Genomic DNA, 18,912 nt, shown 5'->3' on the forward strand with positions numbered 1-18,912 from the left:
TGAAATGCACATATTCTTTATTTTTGTATTAATACACTGTAACTGCTTTACAGAGTCCAGCAGATCAGTTGCATGTAAATACTACGGATGAACTTGCCAAACTGGAGCTCACAAAACTAGTGCATTTATCCCAAAGCAGAGACTAAACCCTCTAACTCCTTAAAAAAATACGTTAAAGAACATACCACACACACACATATTGCACTTTTCTCCGTATGAAATTTGTACCCCATATACATCACACCAAAGTCTCTTCAAAGGAGTCTGTAATACAAGATAATAAAGCTAGTAATTACTCTAACAGTAGTGTACACAGTTCTCTAATGTTAGACAGGACAGATCTGAACAAAAAAAAGCCACTTCAAAGGAGTAAGAAGTGGTGCCCAATGGATACTCTCTGTATGAGAAGGCTTTAGAAGCCTTTTAGTCTAATTGGCTTAAAGGAAATGACATGAAATGTTAAATATGCTTTTGGCTGAGGGGGAAGAGCCAGTCTAAACTACATTAAAAAATACTGTAGGTTCCCCCTGCCCAGCACTGCAAAGCTCAAAGGAGCTTAGACTCGTTGGCACATCCTGATAAACGAACTGCAGGACTCCAGAACGGAATTATTTTCATCCTTTGAGTCCTGAAACGTGCAGGATCCTGGAGCTGGATGGGGAAGGAGGTGGTTGCAGCTCTGGCAGTGCCTCAGCTCCTGGAGCAGAGGGATCCTGGGGGCAGCTTTCACTGCTCAGTTCCTCCAGTGCTGGGACAGACACTGAAACCCCAGCCCGTGCTGGTTATGCTGTGGGGTGGGGAAGGAGGAATGAAAGGACAGGACTCTCTGTTTCCCCTTTTCCTGCCTCTGCTGCAGGTTTTCCAGGCTGGTTCCCTCCCCGGCAGTCACTCCAGTGGCACAGGGGTGTCACACTGACTGTGTTGGACAAGTTCCCTTTGGAAGGGAAACCACACCATAAAAACCTCCTCCCCCTCAGCTATTGAAAGTGGAGCTTTCTAAGCCCTCTTTACCTTGCATCCCAGCAGTAGTGTATGGATGTGATCCCTGTTTTTTTAAGCTCTGCTTTGCTGCTGCCTTGAGAATCCCCGTGGGATCGGAGGTAGAAGCTGAGGATTGAGTCCAGCTGCACACCTGGACCAGCACCAGAGCAGGCAACAGGAGTTGTCTCTCTGTAGCACACAGGGGGCCAGGTGCCTTCTGTCAGTTGTTAAACCCTTCCCTCCTTCTCATACAGTGACTGAAGTCCTTCTATTCCACATTTAAACGTGGTCTTATTGCTGTGAATGCTGATTATCCACCTCCCTGCATCCTCAGGATTTGCAGTATCAAAGACCTTTAGCTCACCAAGCTTTCCAGCAAACACTGGTTGTTCTCTCTGTGTGTGATCAGCACAGTTTCTCTCGTCCTTTGTGCTTTAGTGAAGCTGCAATTGTGCTTAATGTTTGCTCAGAAAAGGGCTGAACTGTCCACCCACTGTCCTGCCACAATACTTAAAGGTTGGAGACAAACCCCAGAGTGGAGATCCCAACTTTCTGCAGATCCCCAAGCAATCCTCCTGTGATTTGGATTTCGTGACTGAAAGCTCTGGAGACACAACTGCTTGTTGAGTTGAGTGTTTCCTTGAAATGGTCGACACATCAACAGTTTGATGCTAAATATTGCTGTAATACTTTCAAACGTTCTATATACACGAGCAATTAAAACACTGAGAAAGTTAAACATGTCCCACATGGTGGAACGTGTGCTCTGAAGGGACTTTGGCCACAGCAAGGATATAAATGGGGTATTTGTCTACTTTCTTCAGAAAAAAGCATATAGGCTGATAAAGAACTGAAAAAGGCACAGCACTATCACTTCACAGGGGTGTTTTTTTTTGTTTGCTTTTTTTCTTTTTTTTTTTAGCTCATTGTTTTTACCCTTAAGTTCTAAAACCCTAAATAATTGTCCAAATATACAAAGCTCAATAAACCACCAGCAACACATACTGCAAATTTCAAAACACAGTTTGTTGGCTTGTTTTTCCAAACGCAACCGAAGGACAGATGGATCCTTTCCAGCCACCAGAACTTCTCCAGGACAGAGCCCTCCTCAAGGCCTGCCTGCAAAAAGGGGGTGATTTCAAAAGCCACCCAGGTGGATTTTATGATTTTTGAATGCCCCTGGCTGCAGCTCTTGCTTTCTCTCCTGGTCCTTCTCACCTTCTCTCTCTCTCTCAGTTAATCCTTTATCCGCCAGGACTCTGATCCCCACCCAGAGGTCTCCACGGACCTCTGTGGTGCCCTGTGTGAGTTCCAGGTATCTTTTGACAAAGTCAAGGTGTCCCAGAGCAGAGATCCAGGTTCCTGTAGCAGAAGAGCTCCTTGGCAGACTCGGGAAACACTGTTTGCTTGCAGGAGGGAGCGGAGGCTGCCTGAGACGCCCGGTGATCTCGGACTTACCACGGAGCAGTTCCAGATCAGCAGCTTAACCAGCAGCTGGATGCCAAAGTGCGACTTTCCCTTATTTCCACCTCACGTTGCCATCAGTGCAGACCCAAATCTACCCTGAATTTCAATGGAAACTATTGCTTTTATTGCCAAGAAGTATGATGCAGTGCGCGCTCGCTCTCCTTCCTCCAAGTGAATGTTGGATGAACGCTGACCAACTCCCCAAATTTTTTAGAAGGGGCTATTTCCTCCCTCTAAAACTCACCTTTTTTTGCCTCCTATGCAGACTCTGTGGGATGAAGCTGCACTACCTGTCCTCTAGGCTCTGCTCCTTGCCAGAGGAGCCAGTGGCCAAACACCTCTTGCCACCTCGGCTTTTTCCTTTTTTTTTCTTTTTTTTTTTTTTTCTCCAGCCAGGTGGATTTTTTTTTTTTAGTTCCCCTGCTAATTCAAGGGTTTAAAAAAATTACCACGAATTCTGGGGTAGGAACAAAAAAAAACAAAAAAAAAAAACCAAAAAATTCACATGCTTCTCTCCCACTCGTCCCGTCTCGCGCGTCGGCGGCACTAATTCACCAGGACGTAGCCACTGTGCTGGGGGTCCACAGTCTCCATCATTTCACAATCAAAGAGTCCAGGCAGCTCTGCCAGGGTCAGGGGGTCGTAGCTGGGCTGGGGCTCGGGGGAGGCAGAGCTGCCCTGGCTGTCAGGCAATGCTACACTGCTCTGGGGGGCCGGGTCCAGGGGGTACTGGCACTGCTCGGGGTAGTCTGGCTCGGAGGAGGGGACCACGGGCAAGTCACAAGTCTGGTAGGAATATTGTAAGGGCTGTGGTGGCTGCTGCTGCACCTGCACGGGCGAGGACAGCCTGGAGGAGCTGCTGAGCTGGGAGGGCAGCGGGTCCAGCGGGACCTTCTGGTACTGGCTGAGGAAGGGGTCGTATTGCATCTGTTCCTGGGAGGGCTCCAGCACGGGGCTCAGGGGCTGCTGCAGGCTGAACTGGGCCGGCTGCTGCTGCTGCTGGGGCTGCTGGGGCTCCTCCTGGCAGGGCAGGGGCAGCTGGGCTGACCTCGGGTAGGAGCTCTCGGCGATCTGCATCTGGTTGAAGTAGGCCTGGAGCTGGGACTGCTTCTGCAGGAAGAGCCGCTTCTGGTGCAACCTGGAGCAGGGGGGGGGCAAAAACTGCAGTTACAGCCCTGCCTTTGGGAACCCCGAGGGGCCTGCACGAGTCCTGCAGGCTGGGCACTCACACTGCTCCAGCGGGGAGGGAAGGGCAACACGGAAAAATCCCTGGGGGAGGGAAGGGCAACAAGGAAAAATCCCGGAACAATCTCCCGTTCCCTTTCCCAGCCCATCAGAGCTGTCACCCCTGCAAAGATCTCCTTTTGATCACCTTCTCTATCACCTACTGAATTTTTCCTGTGTAATTAAGTCAACCCCGTGCCTGGTTTAATTCACTTGGCCAAGAATGAGATGCATTGTATTTTATCCATTGTATTCTCTATTAGCCACATAAATCCATAAAGACAGGGCAGGACTGTTGTCTTCCCTTTTAAAAGAAGGACTGTGTCCTTACTGCAAGTTTTGAAGTGAAGCTTTCCTCTTTCCAATGATTTCTAAACGGACCGAGATTGTTCCAGTTCTTTTCTTACTCCTGAGGGCAGGAATGACTTGTCTGCATCCTTGGAAAGGTTCTTACCTGTGCTCCTGTAGCTGCTGTTCCAGACTCCGGGGCAGTTCCTTGCAGTAGAGCTGGCAAGTGTTCTGAGCTTTTGAGAGCAGAGTGGGCTTCTGCAAGGCAAGCAGGGCTGGCTTTAATGGCATTTGATTTAATGCATTAGCCCAGAAAGCCAGAGAAAGACTGTCTGCCCTTATGGCAGAGCAACATCCAGCTGCCAACAGAGCCTCTATCTAAACCCAGCACAAGTGCTGATTTTATTGGCTTCTAACCCTTAGACAGTATTTTTGCATGAGAGATTGTGGCACAAAAACCCGTGGAAGGATTTCTTCCCAAGTGAAAGAGAAGCTGCAAGCTGAAAAATTGGGAGGGGGAAATCAAGTTTTTGTAAACTAAAGCAATGTGAAAATGGGTTTAAAATAAAGGGGGGTGTGGAACTGTAAGGGGGGTTAAGAAATGGCTACTCAGGTGCTGATGCACAACCTTTATGGGGTGTTAAACCAATAATATGTATTCCTAGTAGTTACTATACACTAGCAGAGTAGGAAAAAAGCAGTAATACACTCTTTGCATAATCAGGGTCAGCGTCTGACAAAAGAAAAATACAGTATAATTTCCAGTTCAGCCATTCTCTGCTGATTGAGACTGATTTTCCTGACTAAGCTGGTGTGCTGGGCAGGACCAGCAGCTGGGGTCAGTCTGGGGAGGGCAGGGGTGGTACCTGCAGCCTGTGTTTCAGGTACTGTGTTTCCAGGCTCTGCCTTCTGGACAACACTGGGGGATGTGCACCATTAGGGAAAGCAGGGGAAGCCTCCTGCTGCTGCTGCTGCTGCTGGGATGGTTCCTCCTGCAGAGAGAAGAGGAACAGGTTTTACGTCCAGAAAAGGCTTCAACCCTTTTTCTTTGAGGATTCCCCCAGAAAAGCTCCCCCAGAGGTTTCACAGTCACCACATTCCTGATTGCCTGAAACGACTCCCTGGGAATGTATTTAACATTTCACTGTGCAAATCAGGCTTTGGCACTTCTTGCAATTATACCAGACCAGCTCCACCAAGGAAAGGTGTTACTGGGCTTTGTTAAACCTACAACACCCTTCAGATTAAAAGCAGGAGGAAGATGTTGGGTTTTGGGAAGCTGAAAGGGCCACTCACTGACAGCACCAGGGTGGCAAAGGCTCATTCTCCAGTCTGCAGGAAAGCAGAACAGGGACACTTATCTGTCAGTGAGCTCCTCTCAGGTCTCCAGAACACCTCATCCTCTCCTGCTCTGTCCCAAAGCATTAACACCTGAAAGGTGGAGCCTGGTTTCTGCTCTCAGTACCTGTGCAGGGCTGTTCATGAGCTCCTGCAGCTGGGTGGCAGCTGATGTCAGGGAAGGTTCCTCTTCTGACCCCATCTGTTCATAGAGCAGCTGGACTTTGTTCAGTTCCAGGATTCCTTTGGTTCGTGCCAGGTTCTGGAGGTGCTGCCTGAATGCTACAATTCCTGGGGGAAGGAGAGCCGAGCAAAAAAACCCCTGGTCAGAAAATCAGTTTAATTCGTGTCCGCTCAGCACCAAAACATGAGATGAGGAGCAACCAAATCTCACAGAGGTGCTTCCCTGCGTGGAGGACATTCCCTACCTTGTCCAGGTGTAATTACAATTAATTTCTGGGAGCAGCTGTAATTACCTTGTGTGAGGGAGGTGTCGGAGGCCCTCCGTCCCTCTCGGAAGCTGACGGGGGAGCGGTTGTGGGCCTCCCTTTTTTGGGAGCTCAGGGCCTGCATGGCTGGGTTGGCAGGTCTCAGCCCGATGAAAGGGGGGGTCACCCGAGGGGCCTGCTGGTTGCTCAGCACCATCTCCTTCAAGGAGGGGGTCTCTCCCAGGAATTTGATGTCCCTCTGGATGGATCCCATGTCGTACTCAGAGTCGATGCTGCCCAGGGAGGAGTTCTCATCCAGTGAATACACCTTCCCTGTGGAAAAAAACCCAACAAACCAAAAGTCAGAATAAAAGGCAAGGGCAGCAATAATTTAACAAAGCTACTCCTGCCAACAGTGACTATCTTAGAGGAAACAGTCAAAAAAAAAATCAAGTTTCACAAAGTAATTGTCGTGTAACACTTGCAGTATCAGAACAGGGATTTACTGCTGGGGGTTGCATGATTTTGCAGCAATCAGACACCCTGCAGATGTTCACTGGCTTGTTTAGAGAGTGTTCAGGGTTGGTTTTGTTCCCCCCCCACAGATAATCCTGGCAAGGCTGTAGCCTGCAAGGCTTATTCATCCTGCTGGCTTTTGGAATACCTGGGAATCCAGAGGTTTCTGTTTCCCCACCGTCCTCTGGCAGCACATCTTCAGGGGATGAATGATTTGGGGACGTTAAGTGAAAAAAAACAAGCCAGTTTGCCAGGCTGCCATGAGCTCAGCCAGCTGTGTATTTGCTGCTTTCATTTTTTATCTTCTCCAGGTTTTGGGGTGTTTTGCTGTTCTTCCCTTTGGCCTTTCCAGCAAATGCCAAGTAAACCCATGAAACTTGTTATCTTACACCTGCCATCCTTAAAACCCCACGTTTTTCACCACCAGCTCATCAGACAGAGCCCTGAGATGTCCTTGCTGAGCTCTGTACCTGTGCCTGGCACCATCACCAGCTGGTTGGTGACCTCTGCCAGGGTGTGACGCCTCTTCCCAACACGAGCTGCTTGGAGGGCTGCAAATGCCTGGGCAGGGTCATCCTCTGCCTCCCCTTCTGTCTCTATCCCTTCATCAATGGACGTTTCCATCATGCTGCTGGGCAGGGACTGGCATCCCTTCCTCATCACCACGGGGGGCACGGGGTCCAGCAGGCAGCCGTTGACCTGGGTGGCACAGGGAGGACATGGACACCTTGGTTTTGGGCACAGAGGGCATGAAATCCCTGCCTGGGGTGTGGACTGAAGGCAGGGGGGATGTTTAAAATGTGTGAACCTCTCTGTGATGTTCTGAGTCAAGTCAGGCTTGTTTGTCATGCACGATCCTCAACAATGTCCCCCGTGTAGGATCACCACTGGTGTTCCCTTAATATTCAACTCCCTAAGTCTAAATCCTCTTATTTCCACTATATTATGTTCTCCAGGGCTGATGGTTTGTTTCGGGGTTTTGTTTTCGGGTTCTCTGTTTGTTTGTTGTTGGGTTTGGGGTGTTTCATTTGTTTTGGGTTTAATTTGTTTGTTTAGGGGGTTCGTTTGTTTCAGGTTTTTTGGTTGTTTGTTTTTGGTTTTTTTTTGAGTTACTCAAAACTTTGCCAGCTTAGCCACAAGTATAAAACATCTATGGAATGTACAATAACTTTTGCTTCCCCCCTACTACACCTCCTGTGCTCGTTTATCATGCTCAGATAAACACTCTGGGAAAATCCAGCCTTGTATTCCATCCTGCAGGGCTGTGCTCAGGAGTAATTCCATAAATGCACCCTTTTCCAGCAGAAGTGCATTTGATTAATGTTGTTCCTCTGCAAGCACAGGTTGCCTAGAGAAGTTTGGAATCCCCCTCCTTGGATCCACTCAGCTTGATAAAGCTTTAACCAACCTCCTCCAGCTTTGAAGTCAGAGCTGCCTTTAGCAGGAGGTTGGACTTGAGGGGCCTTTAGAGGCACCTTTCCAACCAAAAATATCCCTAGGATTTTAATTCTGGTTTTATTCTCCACGTCAGTTTGCCAGGAATCTTTCTGTACATTAACTAATTCTTTACCTATTTGGGTTTGAAGCTGCCATGTCCTGCAGTTTTGGGCAGTAAGTTTGTTCTGTAATTAGTGTTTCATCCATGTTTTACAGGACAACACATTCCTTTGGCATAAAACCTGGCACTGCCTCAGGTGATTTCTGTGGAAAACTGTAGATGAGCCATTCCTGAATTTCCTTCCAATTTCTCAGGCATTTTGAAAACAGGTGTGTTTGGAAAAGAAGTTTCACTGCATCAACAGTGGTTGGTAACAAATGGTCCTGAAGCAGGTTATAGGGCAGCACTGTAGGGAAATATCTAAAAGCAGCATCAAGAAACAGCTCTAGATGGTTTGAGCACCAGTGAAATGATGATCCTTGCACAGGAAAATCCTGGATCTGCTGCCTCTGCTTTAACATGCTGGATTAAATCTCTGAGCTTAATTCCCTGCACACCTCACTTTCCATTTGTGACTTTTCCATTCAAATGCCTTGGACTGATCTGGCAGCCAAAGTGCTGGAAAGGAAGGGGAGAACCAATCCCACATGGGCAGTTGGCTCCCTGCAGTTTACCATGGCACAGGGATCAGAGCTTGGAATTCTTTGGAGGGACATGTTCTACAATACCTAAAACACTGAATATTCCCAGGTCACTTGTGATCTGACACCTCACTGCAGTCACCAGTTGTTGACCTACTCTGGCCAAACTGCATCTGTAAAGCAAAGGGGGATGCAAAAAAAAGTCTGAAATGCTAATTTCCAAATGTCTTTGAGCTGCTTTTTTGCTTTCCAGCTGTAAGAGACCACACAAGGGGTGGGTTAAAACAGTGCTGAGAACCAGGGCCACGTTCCCAGTGGTGGCAACTAACTGGGAGCAATAAAAGCTTCAAACTGGCAAGCATGAAATCACCCCCCTCAGCTGGCACCAGGCAAAATAAATACACTGAAATTCAAGTTACAACGGGACGGGATATGAGAGAGAACAACAACAGTTTTATGAGAATAATAACATACTTCATATAAATGTAATTATTTTAAGCCATTTCCCCTTCTGACTGCTAACTCCACTTCTTTGCTGCCTTCCTTGCAGCCTGATCTCAGGGAACAAACCCCACCAGCTGGAGCTCCACTGAGGGTTCTGCAGGAATTCCCAGCCCCAGGAATGTTCTGATGGGTCTTGACAGTCAGAAGGTCCTGCTGGATACTCACCATTCCACAGGAAAAATCAGCAGAAATGTAACTTATTGCTGGCTTACTGCGAGACTGGCACAGAGAGATGGATTTTATGTTCGTGGTATTTTAATTGCTTTTGCTGGCAACAGAAGCTCCTGGTTCAGGTTCCATTGGACCTTCCTGTCCTCATTTATTCTGAATTTTGGGATGAGTAGCTGAGTAGGTTATTTAGACACTCAGCAGTTACCCCTTTGTATTAGAAGCTGTACATGAGGAGCCTTCAGGGCTCTTGAAACACATTTGAGAAGAACATTGGGGGAAAAAAAAATCCCACATTTTGTAGGTTGGTTTTTCTTTTACAAATACAATGTGGTAAGACTGGAATGTAAGCAAAGAACACGAGAGGCAGATTAAGGATGAAAAAAGACACAGCTGTGGAGAGTTATATGGAAGAGAAGTGGAAAAAGAATGTGGAATACCTACAAGTCTGATGCTTAAATACTTCAAATTTAAGGAAGCAGGCACACCATTAGCTGTGCTTTTAGGCAGTAATTTAAAAGGCAACAATCTTTTTTAGCCTTAATGAGCAAAAAAGCAACAACAGGGTGATTTCAAGCCGTACCTTTGGTGTCTCAACTCTTTCCTCCTCCATAAATGCTGCCTCTCCCTGGCAGCTGGATGGAGGGAAGGAAAAGGCTTCTGCTCCTGAGGCTGAGGGGAGACCCGGGGACTGCAAGAGCCTTGCATTCTGTGAGTGCAGGTTCACCGAGGGTACCACAGCCTGGGCCTGAAGGGAAAGATGTGAAGAGCTCAAAAAGTGGAACAGTTTTGGGTGGAGGACACCACACAAAGCCACAAATCCAGCAGCACGTCGCCCATGGCCAAAGCAGAAGCGCAAGATTGATTTATTTCTTCACTCTAGAGGAATGACATCCTTAGTCTTTACACCACAAAAAAAAAGCATTACCACCCCAAAACCCACACAAACAACCCCCACATCATCCCACCAGCTGCTTTGGGAAGGTGAGCACCTTCCAGCAGCTCAGACAGTGCCTTGGACCCTCTGGTGCCACAGTTCCCTTTTATATTCAGTACAAACCATGAGCACAGGGGTAGTTTCAGTGACTTTTCTAACACGCCCTGACTGCTGTAGGGAATAGCCTGAGGAAGAACAGAGCAGGCTGGCTGTGAAAGGAGATGTTTTCTCAGAGGAGCTCTGCTGGAGGGAGAGCTGTGTCCCAGGGAAGGCAGGCACAGCACAAGGAGGAAAACAGTGATTTTTTTCCCCTGTTCCTCAGCCTTCATTCCCTGGAGTGCAGTGCCCACACCACTCGCCTGCCCAAAAGGAAACAATCAGCCTCACACAGGAGCTGTGGTGCCACCATGTGTGAAAACAAACTATCCTGCTCCTCAGGACAACTGCAAGGCTGTGGCTGAAGCAAAAGTGGTGACATGGCTCTGAAGTGCAGGAATTTAGGACAACACCTTCCAGGAGGTGTTTTCTTCCTCCTTGTTCTGGCTCCACCTGCTTTTAATACACCTCACAATTAATAATTTGCTTTTGAACGCTGTGACTTTCTATCCCTAGAGCTGCTGTCCAAGGAAATGGCTGGTTTAATCTTTGTCCAGGAGCTGCTGCTCCTGGACCTGTGTTTTCATAGCTGGGGCTGTTTGGCTTTCACCTCGACAGAATCCAAACCCAAATAAGTGTCTTGCTGCCTGAAGCAAAAAAAAAAAAAGGAGCAGCGTGGCTGTGATTTCTCTTGGAAGTGGAAGTGGAATCTGGGCAATTGCTCCCTGCAGCAGCAGCACAGGACCCAGGGGGCTGGGAACTGGAGAGAGTATTTACTTGAGACCACGCTAAGCCTGAGTCATCTTAAGCCAAGTCTCTCATGGTTCCAGTTATGCATTAACAGAAGAGCTGTACGATGCCTGTGTATCTCAATGAAACAAAAGAACGTGTTAAAAAAAAATTAAAAAAAATAAATCTCAGAATTATTGGGATAAACTGGACCTTTCCTTCTGGAAGAAGCAGATTTGAGCAGCCTCAGAGCCTGTGCTGAATCAGGCAGTGTCATTAGGAGGGGACTAAGTGGGCAGCCAGGCAGTGGCACCAGATGTAAAGAGCCCCCAGAACTGCTCTTGATAAAACACACATGACATCCTTAAGACTTAAATCAATTAGTCACCACCTTGGCTCTGTGCACACAGAGGAAACTGGGCTTTGCTGGAGGAAAAAGCAGTGCAAATCTTAAAAAGAAATGACATCATTTAGGAACAAATCTCCGAGTCTTCAGCCATTAAGTGGCTCGAGATAATGACATTTTTATCAGGTACTTAAGACACTACAATGAATTGGCGTCTTAACCTGATGTGTTTTCTTTTGGGCTCCTCTTTGCTATTCCTTACCACGCTTCATTTCAGGGGAGACAGAAAGCATAGCTAAAGAACAGCAGGGGAGAAAGTGATTTTATTTTCAACAGGTCCCTTCAGAGTGACTGTGTTTATAACACTAAGTGGAGCCTGCCTGCTTTTAGCCCCCATGCTAACACAGCCCTCCATAAACTCAACAGCTCGTTTGGTAATCACATTAAAGACACTCCAAGTGTTGCACAGGCTCCAGAACTGGTGTTTCTCTCACTCTTTAACCCGTGGTTTGCCAGCAAAAAGGTTTGAAATTCATAAAAAAACCAGAAGCAAATATGACTGGGATAAAAAAAAGCGGGGTCTGGGGTCAAACCATGCGGGTCCCCATCAGAGTCAAACCCGCCGCTTGCACTTTGCAGAATGAAACCACACGCTGCAGAAGTCAGAAAAACAGTGGATTCCAAGTGAAATGCAGGTTTTTGGAAGGGAATGATGCCTTCAGGGCCCCCCTCCTCACCTTGGCCACGGTCTGCTCGGCGATGGTGCTGGGCCGGCGCTGCCGCGCGTCCACCCTCTGCTCCACTGGGAAGCTGCTCCGGTGGGACTTGAGCCTCTCCACCAGCAGGTAATAGATGGCAGCAAAGTGGTTGTAGCTCTTGTTCTGCAGGGACTGAAAAAAGAGAGGCACACGAGTGTTGGGGCAGCCAAATACGTGGTGGGGTTTTTATGTGTTCTGCAAGACCAGGGGAAAGAAAGAAAGAATCGCTGGGGGGGATATTTCAGAGCTGTTCTGAACTAGGAAGGTTTCAAAGCAGAGTTTAGTTCAGTGACACATTCTGGGCTGCAGCAGGACTTGCAGCCACCATTCAGGTGCCACTCTGACCCATCACAGAGCTGAGCCTGGAGAAAGGACTGAGCTCCTCCACGATCAAACATCCTAAAGGAAATTATTGTTTTATCTCCACGGTGAGTCTTGGAATTTACATTTTGTAACAAGCACAACTTGGGATAGGGCAGAGACATTCAGCTGCTTTCATGCTCCTTTTTGATTTTCATTTACCACCCTCTTAAAAGCTCAGAATTAATTTGCTTCCAATTCCAATTTCCCCTCCTCTCTCTCCAGCTGCCAAGTTAATGGTTTGTCCGACCCCACTCAGGAAATAGCTCTTTGAGTGTATTTTACCTCCACAGTTTTCTGCTGGTCTATGCCAAGGCTGTGCATCAGCCTCAGGACCTGCTCGTTGTACTCCCCCAGGGAAGGCTCGTTCTCCTCTCCTGGTGGGTAAAGAATTGGCCTCTGGGCAGGAACTTCCACAAGCATCCACTTGTGCTCCTTAATCTGAGCAATAGTCAACCTTTTGGAGGGGTCCAGGACCAGCATTCTTCTAATCAGGTGTTCACACTCTTGGGAAAAGAAGAATTACCAGTGTTAGAGGAGAATTGCTCAGTGGTACCCGAGACCCAGCACTAGAGATGCCAAGAGGAGCTGCCTCACTGCCACCCACCACAGCTCCTGAGGGCTCAAACAACCTCTCAAAACAAGAGTGAGAGTCACATTAAGAAGGAGAAAAACCCTTTAGCCTCTTTAAATGCACAGTGTGGTCAACCAGAGGCAGAGCCCCACGTGTGCAGCTGCACCACAACACAGGTTGTCCCGGGAAATAAATCCTAGGATTTATTCAAGAGTGTAAGAGGACACCCAGTTACCTTCTGACATAAAATAGGGGATCCTGAACCTTCCTTCCAGAACTCTTTGCCTCAGGATGGGGAGGGTTGGTCCATCAAAGGGTAAGGCTCCACACACCAGCACATAGAGCACCACCCCCATGCTCTGGAAGAGAGAGGGAATATTCAGAATATTCAGGTCAGTTCTCAAGTTTATTCCTGCAAGTGTGCAGGTTAACTGGCACTGCCCACGGAAAGGGTCCTGCAGGATATGCCAAAAAAACCACTACATTTAACCACAGCAGAGCCTCATGTCAGTCAGTGGCACAGACTGTATTTCTCAAGGGGGGAAAAAAGCAGGTAATTCACTTTAAAACTTTGCAAGTGGGACAGAGATTTTTTCTAAAATACATATATTTAATTTTAAAAGTCCCTTCCTTAACCTGCCAAAAACTGAACTGTGGGTTGTTCCATCCCTCCTGCAACCTCAGCACCTTCAGCAGAAAGTGCTGTGAAGAGACAGAGAATCCTCAACTCAGGACAGAAGTGAGGAGGATGATGATGATTTTATCCACTTCTCTTGTGGGCAGCCAGATTCTGTTAATGATTTAAGAACTTAAATATAGAAGGAATATTTACCAAAGTTCAGAGATTCCCCTCTGATGTTCAAACAGTGCCTGGCTGACGTCTGCTCTGTGTTTACCCGTTGCTAAAGGTTCAGAAAGGCTGGAGCCTTTCTAAAATCCATATCTCTCTGGGTATATATGGAGATATAAGCACCCAGACAAACACATGTACCCTAAAAGCACAGCTTTTATCTGTCAGTGCAATGAGATGAAATCAGATTAGCAGCCAAAAGGTGACTTTCCACCAAGTGCCCTGTTTGTGCAGCCAAAATGTCAGTGCCTGTGTGATGCTGTGGGCAGAGTTCCCACTGCAAACCTGATGTGCTGCTGCCTGGGCTCGCTCTGAGATACCAGAAAAGTAAAATAAAAGTGCCAGAAAAGTAAAATAAAAAACAAAATAAACAAAATTTAAAAAACAAAACAAAAAAAAAAAAAAAACACAAAAAAAACCCCCAAAAAACCAAAAAAGCCCCAAACAAAACCAAATTAGGAAGGAAAAGCAGGCTCTGAAGGGTGCACAGGACTCCTGCAGTTGGTTTCAGTCCCTTTTCCGTTGCACAAGAGCAGGGATTGCCCTCTCTGTCCTTTCCAATCAGGATGATACACATGGAGACACCAACTCAAAACCAGGCAGCTGCTGCAGTGAAGATATTTGTGGCACAAACCTTCTTGTTTCCAGCTCCAAGAGCAAAGCAAAGAGTCACCTCTCCTGTGTCTCAAAGCCTGAGAGTCCCTTTAACCTCCTCAAGGACTTCCAAGCTCAATTCCCACTTAACACAGAAAATACTAAATGCACTGGAAAAAAAAAGCAAAGTTCCCTCATTCACTCAGGGAGCTTTTGGAGGAGTTTTTCCTCAGTGGGCTGACACCCACCTGCAGTGCCCATTTAACAGCCACCTGGACAGGTAAACTCAATTCCACTCAGTGTTAAGATGCATTTTGTGACACCCAAGAAATAAACCTGAAGAGAAACAGCTCGCCTGCAGCTTAAAAAAAATAAATAAAAAAAAATCAAAGATGATTCCTTTGTTCCAGCTTTCTAAAAGTTGACTTAAATCCAGTTAAAAAAGAAGAAAAAAAAAAAAGGATAATGATACCCAGATATCCAGCTGGGGTCCCTCGTACTGCTGGCCTTCAAAGACTTCTGGGGCAGCATAGGGGGGGCTCCCACACCACGTTGTCAGAGGTTCACCACTCTTATAGAAATTCCCAAAGCCAAAATCTGTGGAGAAATCAAGGGGAGGGGGGAAAAGTCACTCCAGCCTCCAGTTGCACCACAAAGAATAATCACGTGCACTTCGAGTCCTGAAAGGCTCTATATCCCAAATCCTTTCCTCAGGGCTCCCACTGGAAATCCTGGGATGCTGCACGTCCTGCACTGCTGTTTTCATGACCACTGTGGAATTATTAAGACACTGAGAAACTTCACAACGTGGAAACTTGCACGGGTTTGCTAAACCCAAGTTTATAAACAACCATCTTTAAAATTCAACAAACTGACGGTCACACAGACAAACCAGCTTATTTACTGGCCAGGAGATATATTGAGAGTTAGCACTGGATCTGAGACTTCCTGGGCTTTCCTGAGGTGCTCTCTAAGCCTTGAACACACACCAAAATTTTGACAACAAAAGCATCAACTTCGGAGCCGGGAGGAAGGAAGGAACTCTGCCAAAAGCAACAAGCTTGGGAAAACACAGGGACTTTTGCTGGGAAGGACACGGCTACTGGGACTGTCTGCCACTGAAACTGCCACCCCACAGCTGAACAGTTCTTTAAAATGCTCCTTTTTATGGCACAATAAAATATGTGGGTCCCTCAGGGCTGATTTTAGTCACCATTTCTAACAACCCAGCAGTGAAGAGCAGGATGACAGCAGGGCTGGGAGTCAGACAGTCTGTGGGTTCTCCCCTTTCACCAGGGCAGTGCTGAGTGCTGGGGGGACTGGAGCCGTGCTGTGAAAGTCAACAGTGGTGACAAACAGGGATCAGGCTGTTGATTTAGTAGCCCCAGCTCTGAATACCTCAGAGGGCTGTTAATGCTGCTCAGCAGATAGCAAACCCGATAACACCGCGGGTACACACGGGGCAGGCTCTGCTCACACTTCATCTGCTCCCATTTGCCCAGTTTGGGGTGCTCAGAGGAAACATTCTGGCTCTCTCACACACATCATGGGCTGTAAAGCCACGGGAGAACCCTGGGAATCAAAGCAGTAGAGAGGCACTGAAGAAAAACCAGGCTTAAAGTTAACCTGGAGTTGTTTTAGAGTAGCAACACGGGCACTGAACCTGCCTGTTGACACTGAGCTCAACTGAGTTGTTCCTACTGCAACTTCAGCTGTGACAACAACAAAATCTTCTGCCCCAAAGCCCCCCAATCACTGGGTGTCACCTGCCTTTCCTCCCCCCCATCACAGCCAGACTTTTGTTGTGAATTATTTTTTTTTATTTCTTATTCTCTTTGAGAAGACTTTTCTTCACTCATAATTGGCTTGGCAACCTTGACAATAACTTCAGGAGACACGAAGCAATTTCTTCCCTCAGAAGCATTTTGCCATTCCGTGTAGGTGTCATTAAATCTGATTTCTCCCTTCAACTTATCTCGGATTTGTCAAGATTTTCAACATCCTCTTAAGAACTCGCAGATAAATATCAGGCTTTATCTCTGAACTGCAGCTCTTACTCAGGTGCCACCCTCATAAATCTTCGTATCAGATTCACGAGGACATGGATTTGTAAGCACAGCCAAAGAAAGCGTGACCTGCTTGGAAACACAAGGATTTCAAACCCTCAGGAAAGTGAAACTCTTGGCCTGTCCATGCTGGATTTCAGGTGGATGTGAGCACCTGGAAATCACATCAACAAACCTGAGCAGCCAAAAGAACAGAGTCTTTCAGCATGACTGACCAATGCAAGAGAAGCCTCAGGTGTGTGTTCCTATTATCTTTACATGCCTAATTTCATAACACATAATAGTTTATGGTTACCAAAAGCACCTCAAGAACATCTTGGAACGGAAGGATTCGATCCCTGCCAGGCTGTCACCTTTGCTCCCTCTCTGAGCAGGAGAATTAACAGAACTTCCAGTGCCCAGACAGTGCTTAACTGGGTGGAAGAGCAGCACTTGGCTGGCACCTGATGGTCCTGTGACAGCACAGACCACTGAGCTTTATCAGGCAAATTCATGAATGGAAGGGCTATAAACTGACCCCAGAAGGAGCAGCCCAGCATGAGCTGTGTGAGCAGCAACACCACGTGCTGGGGTCTGGGGCAGGGATGGCAAGGATAAGCCACCCTGAGGACAGAATTCCTCACCAGTCTGTGTGCCTGGGGCAGGAGTGTTGTCCCATACACCTGGAAAGTGGTTCCTTCGCTCTGTCTTTGACCTGCAGCTCTAAAACTTCCATTTCTTCCCTTTTCCATGACCAGTTAAACACCAGTGGCCTTCAGTCATGAATTTCTGCTGAACAAACCACAGGCATTGACAGCACAAAACCCAGGAAGAGGCAGATCCCTACTGACTCACACTGGACTTTCTCATGTAACACAGGACTTAAAAACACTGTTCTGTATTTCAGCAGCTGGCTCTTACCTTTCAAATTATATTCCATTGTTGGACAAAGTGATTCCCTGGGCAGGAAGATCACCATTATTTGTTAAGGTACATAACATTATAGTCACCTTTTTTGTTTCTATTATGCTTTTCACACTTGTGCCTTCAAATGATGTGAAACCATTTCTAGAGGACTCCAGAACCGACAGCACCCAGGAAAACCATTTCAAAGAAAAGTTCAGGATTTAGACAGGATGCTGGATGCTTGGTCCATGGGGCTTCCTCAATTTTTAATTACTCCACCATCAGTTTAGTTGTCCCACTTTTTGGAGTGTTAGAATGGCCAGGATTCAATTAAGCACAAGACAATCGCTCCATCCCTCATCCTCTCTCTTCCACCTTGTTTCTACTTTGCAGTTGCTGAGCTGCCACAGTCATTGTGGATCTGAGGTGGCCATTTTTAACCTCAGAACACTGTTCAGATTTTTTCATTCCAGACAAACATTACTGGTGTTTAAGGGGAAAATGTGCCAGCCCTCAAATAAAAAAAATAAAAAAATAAAAAAAACAAACCCAAAAACATATGCCAGCCACAGAATTCTAAAAGGACTGAAATTGGACTCATTACCAGAGGACTGAGATTATATAATGGGGTGATCTTCTTAACGTTTGCCTGAATCTGCACGTTAAAAAAATCCCATCATTTGCAGCATTGTGTGGAGTTGAATAAACTCTGTGTTTGTGCAATCTGCAAATATTGGCTCTCCACAGAAAGCGGCATTTGCTTTCTCAATCTCATTATTACCCCCTCCAGGATCATCTCGAATTTGGAAGGTATCATTTTTCGAAAGGCGCATCACCCCGATGGAATCTGTTTTCCCGTTAAAAATGGAAACGGGCCCTGGGTTTTTGCAACCTGAGAAACGGGAGCTCTCTGCCAGGGCCACTGCAACTTGTGCCGTGCATCCCTCCAGTAGGACCAGGGAGCCTCTTGTTTGTCCCTCCCCGCCATCCTTCCGAGGGGATCCGGCCTTGGGAGCTATAATTAATCCATTCTCCTGAAATCACCAGCACAGCTCAACGTGCCCGGGCTGCAGGGAGCCACAGGCAGCCTTTGTTGGAGCAGTAATGTGAGCCACGGAGATAATGGGGAGAGAGGTGCTGATAAAGGCAAGGTATGAGCCAGTCAGACACAAACCTGACCCACTTCACGGCCTGAATGCTGAGCAGCCACTTCTGACGTCAATGCATATTTTACTGTCCACCAGCAAGACAAACCAGCACTACAACCTGCTTCAAAATAACAGTCTCTGCTACCTGGGCTGCTCCAAACACCCAGCCTGGGCCACCAGCACGGCACTGGAGTTCTGCAGGCATCATCTCCCAGGCATCCCAGCCTGGCAGCTTGGTAGGGCTGGGAGCACACGGAGAGCAGCTCCCTGGCCCATCCTGCAGCTCCCTGTCCCATCCTTCAGCTCCCTGTGTCCCATTCTCCACCTCCCTGTCCCATCCAGCAGCTCCTTGTCCCATCCTCCAGTTCCCTGTGTCCCATCCTGCAGATCCCTGGCCCATCCTGCAGATCCCTGGCCCATCCTGCAGCTCCCTGGCCCATCCTGCAACTCCCTGTGTCCCATCCTGCAGCTCCCTGTCCTACCCTGCAGCTCCCTGGCCCATCCTGCAGATCTCTGTGTCCCATCCTGAAGCTCCCTGTCCCATCCTCCAGCTCCCTGTGTCCCATCCTCCAGCTC

General features: G+C 47.5%; 1 protein-coding gene across 2 annotated transcripts in view; it reads right to left on the bottom strand.

Moving 5' to 3' along the window:
* The window catches only part of SIK2 (salt inducible kinase 2), a 34,959-nt gene continuing 16,047 nt past the window's right edge, over nt 1–18,912 (bottom strand). For both annotated transcript variants that reach the window (XM_027699271.1, XM_027699272.1), the window contains 11 exons: nt 14,710–14,834; nt 13,029–13,152; nt 12,505–12,725; nt 11,839–11,991; nt 9,577–9,741; nt 6,713–6,941; nt 5,775–6,059; nt 5,426–5,589; nt 4,827–4,952; nt 4,127–4,218; nt 1–3,586 (listed from right to left, as the gene is read on the bottom strand). In XM_027699271.1, the coding sequence (XP_027555072.1) occupies nt 2,995–3,586; nt 4,127–4,218; nt 4,827–4,952; nt 5,426–5,589; nt 5,775–6,059; nt 6,713–6,941; nt 9,577–9,741; nt 11,839–11,991; nt 12,505–12,725; nt 13,029–13,152; nt 14,710–14,834 (2,276 nt within the window). In that variant the 3' untranslated portion in view covers nt 1–2,994. The remainder of the gene's footprint in view (nt 3,587–4,126; nt 4,219–4,826; nt 4,953–5,425; nt 5,590–5,774; nt 6,060–6,712; nt 6,942–9,576; nt 9,742–11,838; nt 11,992–12,504; nt 12,726–13,028; nt 13,153–14,709; nt 14,835–18,912) is intronic.

This window comes from Neopelma chrysocephalum, unplaced genomic scaffold (assembly GCF_003984885.1).
Source record: "Neopelma chrysocephalum unplaced genomic scaffold, ASM398488v2 Primary Assembly neopelma1_138, whole genome shotgun sequence".
Classification (NCBI taxonomy): Eukaryota; Metazoa; Chordata; class Aves; order Passeriformes; family Pipridae; genus Neopelma; species Neopelma chrysocephalum.